Raw genomic sequence first — 19,312 nt, forward strand, 5'->3', positions numbered from 1 at the left:
TGCAAATCAACACGACATTTAAGTAAACTGGGAGAGGGACAAGAAGAAAGTTGTTGATCCAATTTACTAATGTTAATAGAGAGCTCTTGCAATTTAGCTTTACGGGTTTATTCAACTGTGCAGAATACGAAATAATTTGACCCCGTAAATACGCTTTTAGTGATTCCCATAGCAGTGAGCAAGAGACAGGTTCCGTCTCATTCTGATTGATAGAAATAAAGTCATCAATTGAGGCTGCAATAAACTTATTGAATTTATCATCTGACAAAAGCAGAGTATTGAACCTCCATAATGCTGAGTACCGGGGTTGAGGGGAACACTGAATATCCAAAGAAAGAGGGGCATGGTCAGAGATAACAATAGGATGGTATTTAGCGGTTAACACTTTGGAGATTAATTTGGCATCAATGAAATAATAATCAATTCGAGAGAAAGACTGATGCATCTGTGAAAAGAAGGAATATTCTTTAATTTGGGGGTTATAAAATCTCCAGGGATCAATACAACCATTCTTAGACATGAAATCAGAAACTGATCTTGACATCAAGGATGGCGTCAGTATTTAGGGATTGGAGCAGTCTAGTTTGGGATCAATTACACAATTCATGTCATCACCAAATATAAGGAAGTTATTATTTAACGAAGGGAGACATTCAAACAGCTTATCCATAAAGTGTTGGTCATCAAAATTAGGGGCATAGATATTAACTAATAAAATGGGAACCTGAGACAATGTACCTGAGACAATTAGATATCTGCCATTTTTGTCAGATATAATTTTGGACGCTGAAAACAGAATTGATTTCCCGATTAAAATGGCAACCCCTCTGGCTTTAGAGTTGAAATTTGAGTGAAACACCTCAGAAACCCAGGGGCATTTTAATCTGGCTTGGTCTTTAGTGCGCATATGGGTTTCCTGCAAAAACACTAGGTCAGCTTTAAGTCGTTTCAAATGAGCAATTACCCTTGATCTCTTAATAGGGCTCCCCATACCTTTAATATTCCAGCTTACAAACCTCACAGAAGAGCCAGTATGTGAGATTACTGAATTACTAGTATTAGTGGCCATTTATTAGAAAGAGCGTAAACATGGACCCCCACCCAAAATGAGAAAGAAGGAGAGAAGAGAAAAAAACCCACCCCGGATACAAAACAACCCCACCACCTCCCCCCATAGCACTTACATCGAGCCATCCCCAAACGATGGAGAACCCAGTGCAAACTCCACAAGGAGTCAAATCCCTAACAGACATGCTTCCAGCTTTTAACCTAATGGTAATAGTATAACTTAGATATAAATCTGGGCTCCTGCAAATTTAACGGTGATAAACAACAAGGCACAAATGAGCCAATCCACTTCAACATCACAAAACTTGGTGTGTAGAGTAGAGAAATTATAAATGTCCATACTAAATGAGAAGTACTTTGTCAACTTTATATATCTCTTCTCAGTTCTCTTACTTGCTCAGTGTTTTAATTAATGATCTGGCATCTTCTGGTGATTTAAATTCCCTCTCGGCGCCGTTATGGGTAACACGGAGGCGGGCCGGGTATAGCAGGCCAAACCATATCCCCGGTATCTCACGGAGCTGGCGCCGGATATCATTAAAGGCTGCTCGGGCAAGGGCCGTCCTCGCTGTGTAATCGGGAAAGATAGAGATGACTATGTCTCCGATCTTGATCCGTTGTTGGGCTCTGGCTCGCCGCAGAATATCCGCACAGTCCATATGATAATGTAGTGGGGCGATTATGGGGCGGGGGCGCTCACCTGGCTTCGGCTTCGGCTGGAGAGTGCGATGAGCGCGGTCCAAGAGAGGCCCTTTCTCAAGTTTAAGAGTGCCCTTGAGAAGGGTGGAGACAGCCGCTGCAGTGGAGGAGTTGGTTGAGTCCTCGGGAATACCCACTATCCTTATATTGTTGCGCCGTGATCTCGCTTCAAGGTCCTCGCATTTATTTTCCACTCTTACCATTTCGGCTGACAGATAATCCACTTTATTCTGGAGAGTGGTGATGTCATCGGTGCAAGTAGAGAGTGAGGTTTCCATTTCACCTACGGTATTCTTCAGCGCACTCACGTCGGACTGGATGTTGGTAATAGAAACAAATAAATCTGATAAATCCAATAAATCTGATTTCACTGCCTGTAACTCCGTCTGGATGGAAGATAAATTCTCGATCAAGGCCACTTGAAGCTCGGTCCTAAAAATAGACGCCATCTCATAGCGAAGGGAGAGCAGGTCGGCCTTGAAGTCGGATAAGGCAGTAACACCTGATAGCGTAGCCGCTCCGTCCGGACTGGAAGATGAGTCACTACGAGGCGGGGATGTGGCTTGTGGAGCAGGCCGCTGTGGTTGTGCAGATAAAGTCCTCCCGGGTTTGGCTTTTGCAGGCATTTTGATCAGCAAGAAATCGAAGTTTAAGTATTGGGTAAAACTTACACCAAAAAACCCCCAAAAAGTGTGCCTAGAGACGGATTTTTTTATTTAGATTATTGCAGAAGCCCCGAAATTCGTGTCCTATTCCATTGATTGCTAAGCCGGAAGTACAGATGCAGTTTCATTAGGGTCCCATAAAATGTCAGTAAGACTTTACTCTTCTACTCATATCCTCTTGCCATAAAGGCCAACATGCCATTTGTCTTCCCACTTACTGACTGTACTTATATGTTAACTTTCATAGATTTGTGCACAAAGATCTGGTTCCCTAGATATCAGCACCCCCAGTCCCCCGTTCACTCTTCAATCTTCTGCATTCTTCTACCAAAGTGAGTGCCCTCCGATTTTTCAACATTACATTTTGCATGCCATGTCTTTATCCATTCACTGAGCCTGTCCTATCTCCTTGAACCCTTTCTGTCCACCTGAAAACTTGCATTGCCAACCAGTACATAATACACTTGTTCCCTGATTACAAGTCAATAATGTAGATCATGAATAGCCAGATACTCAACAATAATCTCTGTTACACCCTCTAGTTCAACCTCACAAGCAAATAATAATCTGTTTATTCCTCCTGTTTGCTGTCTAATTTTTAGTCCACATCAGTATATAATTCCTCGGTCCATGCGGTGTAATCCATTTAATAAGATCTTGTGTGACATAAAAGGACTTCTGAAAGCACAAATGTACCAGCTCTGCTGATTTTTTCCATTATTTAATCTGCTAGTTACAGTTTCATGATTTCCTTTCATAAATCCACATCAACTCTCCCCAATCAGATTTTATTAAGTGCTTTGTAATTACTTTAGTAATAGATTCCAGCAATTTCCCTAAATACTGTTATCAAACTATCTGATCTGAAGTTCTCCATATCCTTCTTCACTTAAATGGTGCGATTTCTGGATGGTGAGAACTAGTACTCAACCATCTCTAGAGCCATCTTAAAAGTCATCAGGGGTAGTAAATGTATCACCTTTTTACATGATTAATGGTGCAATATTGTTTTCTTCATCTCGTACTTTGTTTTCATTGCTCTTGCTGATTAATTTTCACGTCTTTATAGATTAATAATAAAAGTGCCATTGCGTTTCGAACAAATAATTTTTCATCATTATTTGTGATGCTGGTTTACTCGAGGATTAATGTAGAAATTAACCGCTTTTAACATTAAATCAGCTTTCTACATTAAGATAATGCAATTCGAAACATTCACTGTTTTCATTCGGCGATTCTTTCATTAAAACTTTTGCATGTTCTATAAGATTCAGGTTCATTCATGTAGAATGATTGAATCCACTGATATGAAGGGTTATATACAGATGTATACATTTTGTTTTTATTCCTTTAGCAGTGCCTTTTGTCTCTATCCTAATATTTCTCACCTTGCTATCCCCTCTCAAACCATATCACATTTTAAAAAAATAACCTATGATCTACGGCCTTGTGAAACAAGAGTTTCTTTTGTTCCTCTTGTACTCCAAGTATTGCCCATGTGCATTTGCTCTTTCCTCAGTGTCAAAGACATATGGTGTAGTATTCTAGTTAATTGAGGAAGTCAAATCTGTCAAATTTATTTCTTGTTGTCTTTCCTTTCTCTTACAAACCCAGGTTTTTCAAATTAACTTTGGTGTCATACGATCACTTGCTGATTTATGTTATCTTCTCCTTTACTATTTTCAGCTATGGTAATGAGCTGTGGTGCTCGCCTTTGTTTTTATTCTTTTAAATTATTCCTAGTTTAGAAAGGACGCCTCGGCAAGGTACTGCATTTCATATTCCTCTGTGTATAATAATTCACATTTGAAGAGCAATGAATCTTGTTCCACGGGCAATTTGTACCAATTCCATGCACTCTTCCACAAGGCAGTTTCAAAAATCATTCCATGAAAATTTTGGTTTTAATTGCGAACTCTAAAAGCGTGTGACAATATCAGTTTTTGGCTGTCGCACTTCCTGACATTAGGTCCCATTGTATTCACTGTACAACTGATGGCCATGATTATTACTATATTTACTGTTCGCAACCAGTTGTACATTGTTAATCATGTAAAGTAGCAATAATACATCTTTCAAGTTCAAATATTAGACTCATTGTATACCTTCTCTCTGTGCCACTTCAGTGTTATAAATTACATTCTGTGAATGGTTTGTAATGTAATTAAAATTAATTTTGGCTGATTATGGTATAAAGGACGTGCAAGTAACGAGATAGAAATTCTATAAAAGTTTCTCAGCTATATGGTTGACTGTGGTCTTGAGTTCACCGTTGATACAATATAAGAAATCAAGTATATATATAAAGATATACAACTATTTGTCTGCTGTATAAGATGGCTACTGATGCAATCAGGATTTTGGTCAACTTCTTTGAGGTAGGATGCAACATTGCAGTCCACAGAAGAATCGAATGGCTTGCTGCTCTCTGAGAAAAGGAACATCAAGCCTTTAATTGGTTCCTATCCTTGCACAAACTAAACCTCTAAACTCTGGTCCTTCCCAATCTGTTTATCTAAAATTGAATCACAGTAGAAGATTTATCTGCTTTCGATGCACAGAGTTTTCATTCTTTCCAAATTGAAATTATAATTTGGAATGCAACTTTGTCCCCAAATTAAACAATGAGTTATGTTCTTCTTTGAGTTTATTAAAGATGTCACTTGGTGCTTTGAGAACATTATCAGACAGCATTAGGCACCGCTTCATTTGAAATATTAGGGCAGATAATCAAAACTTTGGTCAAATGAGTTGTGGTTTGTAAGGAGAGATAAGTATCCAGAGATTTTTCAGCAACATTTTTCAGTGCTTTTGTTGTGGAATCACACTACCATAAAAAGAGCCCATTTGCTCCATCGTCCATTCTGGTTCTCTGTGTAGTAAACTATTTTATTGTAGATCCATACCACTTGCTGTCTAAAATAAGTTCTTTCCCACATTTCTTCCGTATTTCTCGCACAAAATTTAAAATCTGTGCCCATTGTAATATTTCTTGTAACTGTTGTAATATTCACTTGATAGCTTTGCTTGAACAATAGAGGTTCAGCAGAACTGGCCTGGATCTTATACTCATGTGTTTAGCTAACTAGTTTATCAATGTGTTCTACTTTCAAAGATATAATATATATAGATAGATAGATAGATAGATAGATAGATAGATAGATAGACAGACAGACAGACAGACAGACAGACAGACAGACAGACAGACAGACACAGACAGACAGACAGACAGACAGACAGACAGACAGACAGACAGACAGACTGTCGTGTGTTGAAAGGCTGGAGCAATTAGGCTTGTATACACTGGAATTTAGAAGGATGAGGGGGGATCTTATTGAAACATATAAGATAATTAGGGGATTGGACACATTAGAGGCAGGAAACATGTCCCCAATGTTGGGGGAGTCCAGAACAAGGGGCCACAGTTTAAGAATAAGGGGTAGGCCATTTAGAACGGAGATGAGGAAGAACTTTTTCAGTCAGAGAGTGGTGAAGGTGTGGAATTCTCTGCCTCAGAAGGCAGTGGAGGCCAGTTCGTTGGATGCTTTCAAGAGAGAGCTGGATAGAGCTCTTAAGGATAGCGGAGTGAGGGGGTATGGGGAGAAGGCAGGAACGGGGTACTGATTGAGAGTGATCAGCCATGATCGCATTGAATGGCGGTGCTGGCTCGAAGGGCTGAATGGCCTACTCCTGCACCTATTGTCTATTGTCTAGATAGATAGATAGATAGATAGATAGATAGATAGATAGATAGATAGATAGATAGATAGATAGATAGATAGAGTATGTGTGTGTCACATATGTATATGTGTGTGTGTATCTATAGGTGTGTATACACACACACACAGATGTGTACATGTATGTATGTGCATATGAATAACCAGGCCCTTATACTCCCGCACACTCATTAAAACTTGATCATTAAATCTATATCGCCTGTCATCTCTCCTCCTTATATTTTATTAACGAACAGCTGCTAAGCCCATTCTGCAAGCCATATCTTGTTACAAATCAGTTGCGTCATACTGATTGCCACATTTCCAATTCCGGCAAATATTTACATTTTACTGTACTCTGATATCTAGGTCATTTATTTATGTGTGGCGCTATCACTTATCCTTACGAAACATCATTGTCTAATTGTCATTGCAGGTGGTTGATGAAGAGGATCATTTTTAATCTGAGATGTTCGATGTCTATTATTCTAAACTTCCAACTATTGCCACTTTTCTGGCGCCAACAAAGTTTCAAAAGTTCATAGCACAGTCTTATCTTCTCATAGAAACATAGAAAATAGGTGCAGGAGGAGGCCATTTGGCCCTACGAGCCAGCACCGCCATTCATTGTGATCATGGCTGATCATCTACAATCAGTAACCTGTGCCTGCCTTCACCTCATATCCCTTGATTCCACTAGCCCCTAAAGCTCTATCTAACTCTCTTTTAAATTCATCCAGTGAATTGGCTTCCACTGCCTTCTGTGGCAGAGAATTCCACAAATTCACAACTCTCTGGGTGAAAAAGTTTCTTCTCATCTCAGTTTTAAATGGCCTCCCCATTTAAAAGGGAAGGCCATTTAAAACTGACCCCTGGTTCTGGACGACCCCCCCCCCCCCCTCCCCCAACATTGGGGAGCATTTTTCCTGCACCCAGCTTGTCTAGTCCTTTTATAATTTTATACGTCTCTATAAGATCCCCTCTCATCCTTCTAAACTTCAGTGAATACAAGCCTAGTCTTTCCCATCTTTCCTCATATGACAGTCCCTCCATCCCAGGGATTAACCTCGTGAACCTACACTGCACTGCCTCAATAGCAAGGACATCCTTCCTCAAATTAGGAGACCAAAACTGCACACAATACTCCAGACGTGGTCTCACCAGGGCCCTGTGCAACTGCAGAAGGACTTCTTTGCTCCTGTACTCAAATCCTCTTGTTATGAGGGCCAACATGCCATTAGCTTTCTTCACTGCCTGCTGTACCTGCAAGCTTACTTTCAGTGACTGGTGCACAAAGACACCAAGGTCTTGCTGCACTTCCCCTTTACCTAATCTGACACCATTGAGATAAAAATCTGCCTCCTTATTTTTGCCGCCAAAGTGGATAACCTCACATTTATCTACATTATACTGCATCTGCCATGCATCTGTCCACTCACTCAACCTGTCCAAGTCACCCTGCAACTTCTTAACATCCTCTTCGCAGTTCACACTGCCACCCAGCTTTGTGTCATCCGCAAACTTGCTAATGTTACTTCTAATTCTATCGTCCAAATCATTAATATATATTGTAAATAGTTGTGGCCCCAGCACCGAGCCTTGCGGCATTCCACTCTCCACTGCCTGCCATTCTAAAAAGGACCCGTTTATTCCTACTCTTTGCTTCCTGTCTGCTAACCAATTCTCTATCCATGTCTATACCCTACCCCCAATACCATGTGCTCTAATTTTGCTCACCAACCTCCCGTGAGGGACCTTATCAAAAGCTTTCTGAAAGTCTAGATACACTACATCCACTGGCTCTCCTTCATCCATTTTACTTGTCACATCCTCAAAAAATTCCAGAAGATTAGTCAAGCTTGATTTCCCTTTCATAAATCCATGCTGACTTGGACCAATCCTGTTACCGCTATTCAAATGCACCGTTATTACCTCTTTAATAATTAACTCCAGCATCTTCCCCACCACCGATGTCAGGACTATAATTCCCCGTTTTCTCACTCGCTCCTTTCTTGAAAAGTAGGATAAAATTAGCTACCCTCCAATCCACAGGAACTGATCCTGAATCTATTGAACATTGGAAAATGATCACCAATGCATCCATGATTTCTTGAGCCATCTCCTTGAGTACCCTGGGATGCAGACCATCAGGCCCTGGGGATTTATCAGCCTTCTGTCCCATCAGTCTATCCAATACTATTTTGCGCCTAATGCAAATTTCTGTCAGTTCCTCTGTCTCCCTTGATCCTCTGTCCACTAGTACATCTGGGAGATTGTTTGTGTCTTCCTCACAGCGGTGAACCAGGCGTCCGCCGCATGTGGCCACTGGCAACCCCCCCTCCCCGCCAGGTCCCTCTGCATTTTTGGCGGCCCCCCAGCCAGGTCCCTTTTCGTTCTCGGCGGCCCCCTGCATTGTGGTCACCAGCGTGAATCCTGTGTAAGAATACTGGCTGACATTTCTACACATTGATTTCAGTGGAACCAAATGGACAGAAATGAGTACACCTGGCAACTGATAATTATACTCGTGTTTCATGCTGGGCTCCAAAGAGTCCTTCTGTGCACTTCAAACAGTCCAAAGGAAGTCCACGTGTGCATAGTGGACAATTGGGTAAAGGGATGGGGTAAGGTTAGATAAAATAAAGAGAGGAGATTGCCTTAGTAAGCTTGTGCATTTATTGATAAAATAATCTATCAGTTGTAGTTCAGAGGATAGTACTTCAATTAAGATTAGACTAAATTTCCCCCCCAAAATTTCAGATTTCTCTCTCAAATTATGCATTTTAAACAGGAAGTCTGGCTTTCAATCTAATGTTATTACAGTCTATGCTATGTTGTCAGATATTCAATGTCTACAATTTAATTAACCTGTCTTGAATTCATATTATACAGACTCAAAGCTGTCTGATCTAAATCTGTAATTCATTGAACAGTATCTCAACGTTTTGAATAGCTCACAATATTCAGGATGTATATTATTAAAATTGCTTCAGGCATTTGTGATGAAATACTCTCAAGGTGTCTGACAACATTTGATAGCACTGTTCACTAAAATTTTGCATTGATTGGGAACACTCAATATGTGATATATTAGAATGATAAAATGTGTCGTTTTTCTGCTTACACTCTTTAATATCTCTTGCGTCCACTTTTCTTTGATACAGCTACTTTTTTTCTGTATTAAATTCAACCTGCTTTTCCATAGTCTGAGTATGACAATTTGAGGCAGGGCCAGGTTTGATGGTGTTAGACAGGAACTTTCAAAAGTTGATGGGGGAGGCTGTTTGCAGCGAAAGGGACCCTGACGTGGGAGGCTTTTAAACATGAGTACGGAGCATTCACGGCCAACTTGTTCTTGTTATAGTGAAGGTCAAGGCAGGCAGTAGTAGAGAACTCTAGATGACAAGGGATATTGTGGCACTGGCCAAGAAAAAGGAGGAGGCATTTATCAGGTACAGGTAGCTACCATCAAGTGTATCCCTTGAGGTGGTGCAGGACCTTAACTGAAGAGTGAAGCAGGAGAGAAAAAAGGAGACATGAGGTAGCTTTGGCGAGTTACGTAAAGGAAAATCCACCAAGGTTCTACAACATGGATAGGACAGGTTTAGAGGATACTAGACCAAGTGGACCCGTTAGGCCCAAACCTCTCCTGCATTGGTGCAGTACCCTCCCCTCCCCCCTCCCCCTCCCCCCTCCCTCTCCCCCTCCCTCTCCCCCCTCCCCCCTCTCCCTTCCCCTCCCCCCTCTCCCTTCCCCTCCCCCCCAATCGAATCCCTATCAACCGACCTTATCCTCCCTCCTCCCCCCTTCCCTCCCTAGGAAATAGATTTAAACTTTAAAATGTGAATAACTTTAAAAATATAACACCAATTTCAATGAAACGTCTTTCATTAGCACCAAAGGGATGACAGTCAGTAAGGTGGGCCTAAAATTGTCGCGCTAGCGTGTACCGTTTTGGTTGTAGTTCAGGAACAAACAAACAAGAGTTTTAGTATATAGATGGGCCAAACACAGGCAGGCGGGACTAGTGCAGGTGGCATGTTTGGCCAAAGAGTCTCTTTCCACGTTGTATGACCATGTCCACATATCTGGGTTTCTCACATCCTCATGTCTTTCACATTCTAACCTGAATAAGCAAGGCCTTGATTTTTTAAAAAGCATTACTAATTCCAAACGGTTGTCAGGAAAATTGTTTCCAGGCAGAGCACTGTTGGTATCTGTATTACCTAAATTGATCCCTATCATAATGCATTATTTTTAATGGTTCCACATTAAATAATAATGATAGGGAATAGACTTGATCGATATAATAAATATAAATCGGAATGTTAACAAGAATTTGCATTTATGCATTGGGCAGCATCACTCAAAGAATAATGCACACGATATTGAAGAAAGATTGGATAAGTTGGTATTGTTGGTGGAGATATAATAGAAGTGCAGGTTTTTCCAGCATCCTTGGTTCCAGAGCCTTGCCGCATTGTCCATTTTGCTGGACAAACAGAGGTCACGACCTTGGGGGGCCGAGACACTGGCCCGGAAAGTCAGCCGCGGAAGTTAGCTATGGGAATGGATCTGCCGGCTCTAGCCAGGCCGGAGTTCCAGAGCGCTCACATTATTTTGTCAAGTTTTCAAGTGCGCTCACATCATTTTGTCTGGATTAAGGGAGTGGCAGACCACCAATTGCTGGAAAATCGGTGGTGGACCTATACCAGCAGTCTTGAATAAGCAAAAGACTATGTTATAAGGTGGTATGAGAAAGGGACAGAATTGAGTGGAATTTTTTAAGGTTATGATCTAAACTATCCAAAAAACAGTTGCATTAGTAACTTTCAGAAGGGCATGTTGATGCACTTGAAAAAATATTATTAGGGGAGAGCAGAACTAATTGCATTCTGTAGCAGGCACAACAGTAACTTCTGTGCTGTGATTTTGAGCATTTCACGTAACTTCATGTGCATATCATTTGGCCTGCTGGTGGGATCTGGCCCATGGGATGTTTCCATCCATGCCTTGGTGAATAGCAAGCTGTCTATGCTTGCTGCTCCGTGTCCATGCACATGGCAATGGTCAGAAATGCAGATTAAAAGTTGCAATCAGTGGTAACTTCAAGCTTGTAAGAGCCATGGAGGATTTTTTTTATTTTGTTTCTCACACCGGCAGTTTAGTTTGGAGATACAGTACGGAAACGGGCCCTTTTACCCACCAAGATCACATGTAGGGACAATTCACAATTTTTAGCAAAGCCAATTAACGTACAGATGTTAAAGTTCGGTTCTTAAAACAGACAACAACATAAATAGTTAAAGGTAAACCAAGCAAAGCTTTAATTATCGTCAGACGAGAGTGGGGGTATCAGTGCTAAGGGTGTATGACCATACTCAGCACTCCCCTTGCTTCCACTCAAAGATACAGCATTTTTGCCGCATTTTTATACAGAATTTGCAGCAAGAATGTTTGACACAACATTTCCTTCAAATCAATCACAAATTGTATCGAACACAATATACTTGACACCCTTCAATCATAAAATATTCCACACAATAAGTCATTAGTCGAAGGTAAGGATCCTTATCATACCACAGAAGGTCTTGTTTACACATTCCCACAAGTAGTCAACAGTTAACCACATACTAATCTTAGCGAGAGCATTGTCCATCGTCTTTCCCAGATATTCTTCCCAGGCAAAACAGGATATACCGTCAAACAAGCTTTAGGAATCACATGGTCATATCGTGCCTGGTGCAATTTTGCAAACATCAGCTATTCAGGACCCGAAGTTCAGGCTCATCCTGTTCATTCATTCTACCATTTTATTATTTCTGTGGTTTCCGGGGATTGTACGTTTCAGCTACCAGATACATCCTTATGAGCAATTAACATTTCTCCACTTTCAACAATATAGAAGCTGCACAAGCATACAAACAGGTTTGCAGACAACGGCCAAGCATCCCATCATGCAAAGTTAATAGCCATTAACTCTTTCACAGACCTATGGTCTTTGGAGTGTGAGAGGAAACCAGAGCACCCGGGGAAAACCCACGCGGTCACGGGTAGAACGTACAAACTGTACAGTCAGAATCATCAGGGTCTCTAGTGCTGTGATGCAGCAACTCTTCCGCTGCACCATTGTGCTGCCACTTCTGACCTATATCCTTCTGGCTGCCTGGCTGTTCTTCTGACCTTGGATCGCAATGGGGTTGCAAAAAAACAGTTTATTTAGCTTCCCCATACTTGGGGATCTGTGATCAAGCAGAAGGCAGAAATACTCAGTTTAGTTGGAATTGAACCTGTTTTTCATAAATCTTTCATTACTAGTTATTTTGCCTGCTGCTGTTTATCTTGATGGGGAAAGAAAACTGCGGCAATTCTCATTTGATTTGTTTCACACTTTGCATAATTTGCTTTCAACCTTGCCCAATCTCCAAAAAACGTGTGTGACAACTTGACCTAGACGTTAATTCCTGATTGCTAATTCCTGCACCACTTTGTCAAGCGGTTGCATCAGCTGATGATGTATTAGCCAATGGAGAAATATCAAATTTTATTGAGAATTAAAACTTAAATAAATGATTCTACTAAAACATTTAAAACATTAAAATACTGCAAAATGTGGCATAACTGTTAGTTATCTAGAAATCATTTGGTCTAAAACCTGTACACTGGTGCACTTACTGCTAACGCTTCCCAGACTGGGAAGGCCGATTGATATTCAGATGGGGTTGCAGTAAGTTCACCATGTTCCCACAGAATTTAAAGCACCCGATCCATGTGATGTGTTGATCTTGATCTTGAAGTGATCCACACCACAGTTCTTGATTTCAGATCCTCTCTTTGGTCGTCCCTCCACCCCCCTCCCCCCTTTTCCCAGTCTTACTGAGGGAAGGTTTTTTTTACATGTCTGCTCTGCGGTGCCCCACGATTTCAGCTGAGAGCTCTGACTACTGCTCCATCACAGTGTTTAAAAGAGAGTTACAATAGAGAGTGGTTGATGGGTGAGAGTATTATAGTGGGTGCCTGGGTCAGGGGAGGAGTGAGGTAATATCAAGAGTTGGGAGAGGAAGTGAGAGAAGTTGTTCAGGGGGAGAGGGATAGAAAGAGTGGAGAATTAAAATGGAGAGTGGGTTTAAAGAAATTAATGAGAGAGGGATCAGGAAAGAAAGAGAGGGAGACGGTGGAAAAATGGGAACGATATGACATCCCCGCACTAAAGTACTAAACAGAATCTGTCTTTCAGTGCACACGATCTTTCTCCCCAACACCTTTCTGTTTCCCTGAACACCATCTGTTTTTTGTCCTCACACATGACCTGTTTCTGCACAGCCATCTGTTCCCATCACGCCTCCTTCTCCTCTACATACATTTTGCACATCTGCTGCAACTGACCGTGCCGTACTATCTGAGTGCTTCCCCATTCACCAGATGGACTGTAAGGTGTCCCCAGCCACGGTGGAGGGATCTGCACCCTAATCAACACCTCGTGGTGCTCGGACGTGGTGATCATGGCCTGTTCCTGCTCCCTGGTCCTGGACTATCTAACAGTGAAGTGCCGTCCCGACTACCTGTCACAGCAATCCACTTCAGCCACCCTCACTGTTTTCAGACTTTTACCATGTTACAGCCCTTGTAATTTTTTTAATCTGCATTTTCTCTGTAGCTGTGACACTGTATTTTGTAGTCTGTTTTATTTTTTCTTTTGTACTACCTGATCTACTTGTGGATGGTACAATTTACCTGGATAGCACAAAAAGGAAAGTTTTTAACTTTTTCAATGTACACCAATGAGCCAAAACCTTATGACCACTGACAGGTGAAGTGAATGACATTGATTATCTTGTTACAATGGCACCTGTCAAGGGGTGGGATATATTAGGCAGCAAGTGAACAGTCAGTTCTTGACGTTGATGTGTTGGATGCAGGAGAAATGAGCAGGGGTAATGACCTGAGCGACTTTGACAAGGGCCAAATTGTTATGGCCAGACGACTGGGTCAGATCATCTCTGAAACGGCAAGGCTTGTGGGGTGCTGCTGGTCAACAGTGGTGAGTACCTATTGACAGTGGTCTGAGGATGTACAAACCACAAACGTCAGGGTGTTGGGTGCCCAAGGCTCATCGATGCGCGAGGGCAATGAAGGCTATCCCATCTGGTCTGAACCGACAGGTCTACTGTGGCACAAGACACACAAAATTTAAATGGTGGTCATGGGAGGAATGTGTCACAATACACAGTGCATCGCACCCTGCTGTGTATGGGGCTGCATAGCTGCGGACCGATCAGAGTGCCCGTGATGACCCCTGTCCACCGTCAAAAGCGCCTACATTGGGCACGCAAGCATCGGAACTGGACCTTGGAGCAGTGGATGAAGGTCGCCTGGTCCGATAAGTTCTGTTTTCTTTTAGATCACATGCGTGGTCGTGTACGTGTGCGCCGTTTACCTGGGGACGTGATGGCACCAGGATGCACCGTGGGAAGACGACAAGCCGGTGGAGGGAGTGTGATGCTCTGGGAAATGTTCTGCTGGGAAACCCTGGGTCCGGCCATTCATGTGGACATCATGTTTGACAAGTGTCACCTACCTAAACATTGTTGCAGACCACGTACACCCCTTCATGGCAATGGTATTTCCTGATGGCAGTGGCCTCTTTCAGCAGGATAATGCGCCCTCCCACACTGCACACATTGTTCGGGAATGGTTTGAGGAACATGATGAAGTGTTCACGGTGTTGCCCTGGCCTCCAAATTCACCAGATCTCAATCCGATTGAGCATCTGTGGGATGTGCTGGATGGACAAGTCTGATCCACGGCGGCTCCACCTCGTAACTTACAGGACTTGAAGGATCTTCTGCTAATGTTTTGGTGCCAGATACCACAGGACACCTTCAGGGTGGGGGGGGGGGGGGGGGGGGGTCGGCCCTGTTTTGGCGGCACACAGAGGACCAATAGCATATTAGGCAGGTGGTCATAATTTTTTGGCTCATTAGTGTATGTGGCAGTAATAAACCGTTACCAATGTTTCTAAACACCACCTTTTTCTCTCCTAGACACATCATCCCCCATATTCTTTCTCTCTTTCACATAATCACTTCTCCACCCTTGACTTTCCCACACAACCCACTTCTCTCATCCCTCCCACACTATCAGTAACAATCCTGAGTGTCTTTGCAGTTGCAGAAATGTACAATGTCTGGGTTGAACAGTAACTATCAAGCAAAGTACTAAACAGAATTTTGGTGAAGAAGATTGTTCAAAAAGCGATGTAAGAACATACAATGTTATCTCATTTAGTGCTCGGGACAAGAGGTTTAATGGAACCAATGCTAAATGTTGCCCACGTTCCACATCTGTGGGTTCTAATGGGCTGATGAGGTGCTTGTGGGATGAGCAGATATTGTCACATTCGGGGCAGGTGATGAGAGACTAGGTGGATGGTTTCAGAGGTGGGTGCACTGCTTCCACAATTTACACTGGACGTGCATTCCCATCATGTGAACTGGAGATTGTTAATATTACCTTTAATGTGTCTTCTGCATTTTGTCTGTTCATGGGACAGGGATTCCTATAAATCAGTGGGGATGTTTCACGTTTTCAAATATCTCAGATTTTATAGGACATTTTTTTGTGAGTAATAAGTCAAAAACCCATTCTCCAAAATGTTAAAATGAATGACTTGGCACTGACTTGGAGCTCAGCCTCTGAATGTGCAATGCTCTTTGTCTGCATATAATATCTTGTTCTGAATGTGGAATAACTTTGATTTTAGAATTAAATTGACGTAGATCGAATAGTAGAATTCGTAGATCAAATTTGTTGCACCTCTAGAGCAATAAAAGGCACAGACATGATAGACCGCACGATCATGACTTGCAGACGTACGATGGAGGTGAATGTCTGCAGGCATCAAATTTGAGAAGGATGCCCAATGCTCCCCTTTAATTGAGGGAGTCAAAGATTTTTGTGAGTCAATAAGGCCATTTACAATGGTTGATGATTCTCCCTGCATCTCGCTTGGAGTTGATAAGCAGTGATGATCGTGTCCAATGTGTCTCTAGATCTATGGAATCTCATTGTGGTTTGGGGACCACTTTGGACCTCTGGGTGGAAGCATTGGAAGAGAACCATGGCATTGCTTTTCCTTTGTGTTATACCCCAGGGTCCAGGTTGGGCCTGCCACCCAAGGATATTTCCATCAAACTATCCCAGCCCACTGTTGATGCAATGCTGTCAAGCACTGCTACACAGTGGGGGGAGGGCTGGCAGCTTGCTGATCCCAAGGGTGCCAATCAGATCATTACAGGCCAGGCAGGTGAACTTTGGTGGTGGGAAAGCTTTTTAAACCAATAATCAGAAAAAACATTTATAGGCATTTGGAAAGATTTGCACTAATAAAAGAAAGATGACATGGGTTTGTTAAGGAAAGAAAACTGCAGATGCTGGTTTAAATCGAAGATAGACACAAAATGCTGGAGTAACTCAGCGGGTCAGGCAGCATCTCCGGAAAGAAGAAATGGGTGACGTTTCAGGTCGAGACCCTTCTTCAGACCTTGGTCCTTCAGACCTTCTTCAGACCAGAGATGCTGCCTGACCCGCTGCGTTACTCCAGCATTTTGTGTCTATCTTTGGTATAATCCAGCATCTGCTGTTCCTTCCCACACAGTCATCCTCTCTGCTTGATTTTCCCACTATTTCTCTGGGATGGGAGCGGTGTAGTGATAGACAGTTTAGACTCAGTCACCAGAGATTAAATAAACACCATTTTCATAGGAAAAAACGCTGTTAATAATTGATCCCAAACGCATGAATCCTCTTACCAATGAACTTTGTTCGGTAACCAGCAGAGTATTACAATGGATGTTATCTCTCCACTGAGCTCTCTGCTCTCAGAAATTAATGTTAGATTATTGCTGCAAAATCAGATTGTCACAAGACATTTGGTTTTCATTATTGTTTATTGACAGGTTTTGTATACTCAAACATTGTCAACCAACAAACGACTTGTTTTATTTTCCAGCGATAACGCGAGGTGGGTAACTATGTTGAGGATGCAGTACACATTCAGGCGATTATTATTAACGTTTGTTTCACTGGGACCATTGTTTTCATAATATTGGCAGGGTTGCAGTATTTGCATTGAAAATATTTTTTTCATCTGTAATGCTTTGTGGTTTGTTTCAGAGGAATTCTTGTAATGTTTCTGGTGTGCGGATAATCACTAACAGCTCGTTTCTCAAACAGGCTTAACTTTATGTGCTTCAGAGGAATGAAAATGGGCCTCTAACAATGCTTTGGCTACCATGGGCAGTGTCACGCTACGCTACTTCTGCTATGGATGTCTTTTTACGTCCGTGACCTGGACACTTCTCCTTTTCATCTACTTCAACTTTAGCAGCGAAAGCTATACTTTCAGCAATGTGCCCTTCCAGGGGAGCCAGCGAGCACCATGGAGTTTCAAACCCAGATTTACCAAAGGACCCAAACGTCTGCCTGAAACCCAGCACCAAGACAAAGCAGACAGCCAGTTTATGAAGCACGTACCAAAAATGTCAGAGAAAAAACTGGAGCACTTTTCAGAATTGGGTGAGTCAATTTCTCCCGTTAGGCACTGTATTTTAAAATGGCCGATTAATGTTTGATTTGGAATGTTACGTTTTGTTTTAAGTAAGTGTTTTTGTAAAATGTTCTTATCCAAAATGTCTATGGTTTTTAAAAACCTGAAGATGAGAACACAATATTGCTCTGTTGTTCTTAAATCACCATTGACAGTGTATTTGATCAAAGTTAAGTTCATAAAAGCTCAAATGCTGTTCATGTTGCCTTAAGTATGATACTTAAATAACATTTTTTATTTCTGCATGGATCAATTGACAAGCAGAAAAAATCAATGGGATACTAGCTTTTGTCCCTTTTAAATATATGGGCGACAACTGTTTTGGCAACATTAATTGTCTGAATTGTGGATTTGTTGAGTTGCTATAGAAGACAATTATGATGTAAAGTTTCAGCTTCTTACAAATATTAAATCATATCCCAATGACCTTACACCATTCAGATGCCAGGAAATAACGTGTCTGAAGAACGGCCCCGACCCAAAATGTCGTTGTTCATGTCTTCCAGAGATTCTGCCTGACCCGCTGAGTTCTTCCAGCACTTTGTGCTCGACACTAGATTCCAGCATCTGCCTCTTTGAAATAACCTCTTGTGCTTAGCATTGAATGAATAGGTGTACAATGATTTGTGTGCCCACTGACGGTCATTATTGACCTGAAGGTGAATGACCACTGGTATAAACTATGACAGAGAGTAGGTCTGAGGCTGGCCAAAGACCTTCGTAAGGGCTTAAGAAATAGTAGGAGGAGGCCATTTGGCACTTTGTACCAGCTCTGCCGAGTACTCTGTTTTCTTCCCATGTGTCAAAAATGTAGTGGCAGATTAGTTGACTATTTTATGAATTTATGAAAGGAAACCCATCATTGACAAGTTCTTGATTAGTGGATGTGACATATTTGGATTATCAGAATCAATAAGAAGTTATAAAATGGGGGAGAACTATTGAAAATCTAGGTGGGTACTTAAAATAAAAAAGAGATCAAAATAGCACAAGGGCGACACAAATATCAGAATATCCGTATATTAAGAACAAGAGAGTAACTAGAGAAGGAGTGGAGGTTGTTGGGGAGAAAAAACGGAGTCATCTGTACATGGAGCAAGAGGACTTGGGTAGGTAAATGAATACCTCGATAGTATTCATTTAAGAGAAGAAGCACATTTGAAGAGCATGACTTCATTTAAATGAATGCAGCTTTTTATATTGGAGTGCTACCAGATACTCTTGCTGAGGACTGCTGTCCCTTGTGTCGCAAAGGATGGCTCGGATCATACCACCATTTCTTTTGTATTGCACCCTCTCACCTATCCTTCTTGGAATATTTTGGCCAGAAGATTATTTTTGAGTTTTGTCAGTAAGCCAGAAGAGTGAATGGAATGTACTCTAAGTGTTCGGGGAGGAGATTGTGAATTGTGTTGAGTAGTTGCCCAAACCGATTGTAAGAATCAGTCAACAGATTTCATTATCACCAGAGCTTTTAAACAAGCACGAAAGGCCTTGCTGGACTCGTATCCTTTGTGTACCACTGGAGTGCCAGTGCCTCTCGAGGTGACTATGAT

General features: G+C 41.9%; 1 protein-coding gene across 7 annotated transcripts in view; it reads left to right on the top strand.

The window, feature by feature from the left end:
• The window catches only part of galnt11 (UDP-N-acetyl-alpha-D-galactosamine:polypeptide N-acetylgalactosaminyltransferase 11 (GalNAc-T11)), a 108,570-nt gene that overhangs the window by 39,946 nt on the left and 49,312 nt on the right, over window positions 1–19,312 (top strand). For 4 of the 7 annotated variants that reach the window (XM_078424545.1, XM_078424516.1, XM_078424538.1 and 1 more), the window contains exon 3: window positions 17,384–17,725. In XM_078424545.1, the coding sequence (XP_078280671.1) occupies window positions 17,443–17,725 (283 nt within the window). In that variant the 5' untranslated portion in view covers window positions 17,384–17,442. Of the gene's footprint in view, window positions 1–16,987; window positions 17,172–17,383; window positions 17,726–19,312 lie in introns of those variants that run through there. The other 3 variants (XR_013549113.1, XM_078424554.1, XM_078424508.1) reach the window with 1 other exon arrangement.

This window comes from Rhinoraja longicauda, chromosome 2, assembly GCF_053455715.1.
Source record: "Rhinoraja longicauda isolate Sanriku21f chromosome 2, sRhiLon1.1, whole genome shotgun sequence".
NCBI classification, from domain to species: domain Eukaryota; kingdom Metazoa; phylum Chordata; class Chondrichthyes; order Rajiformes; family Arhynchobatidae; genus Rhinoraja; species Rhinoraja longicauda.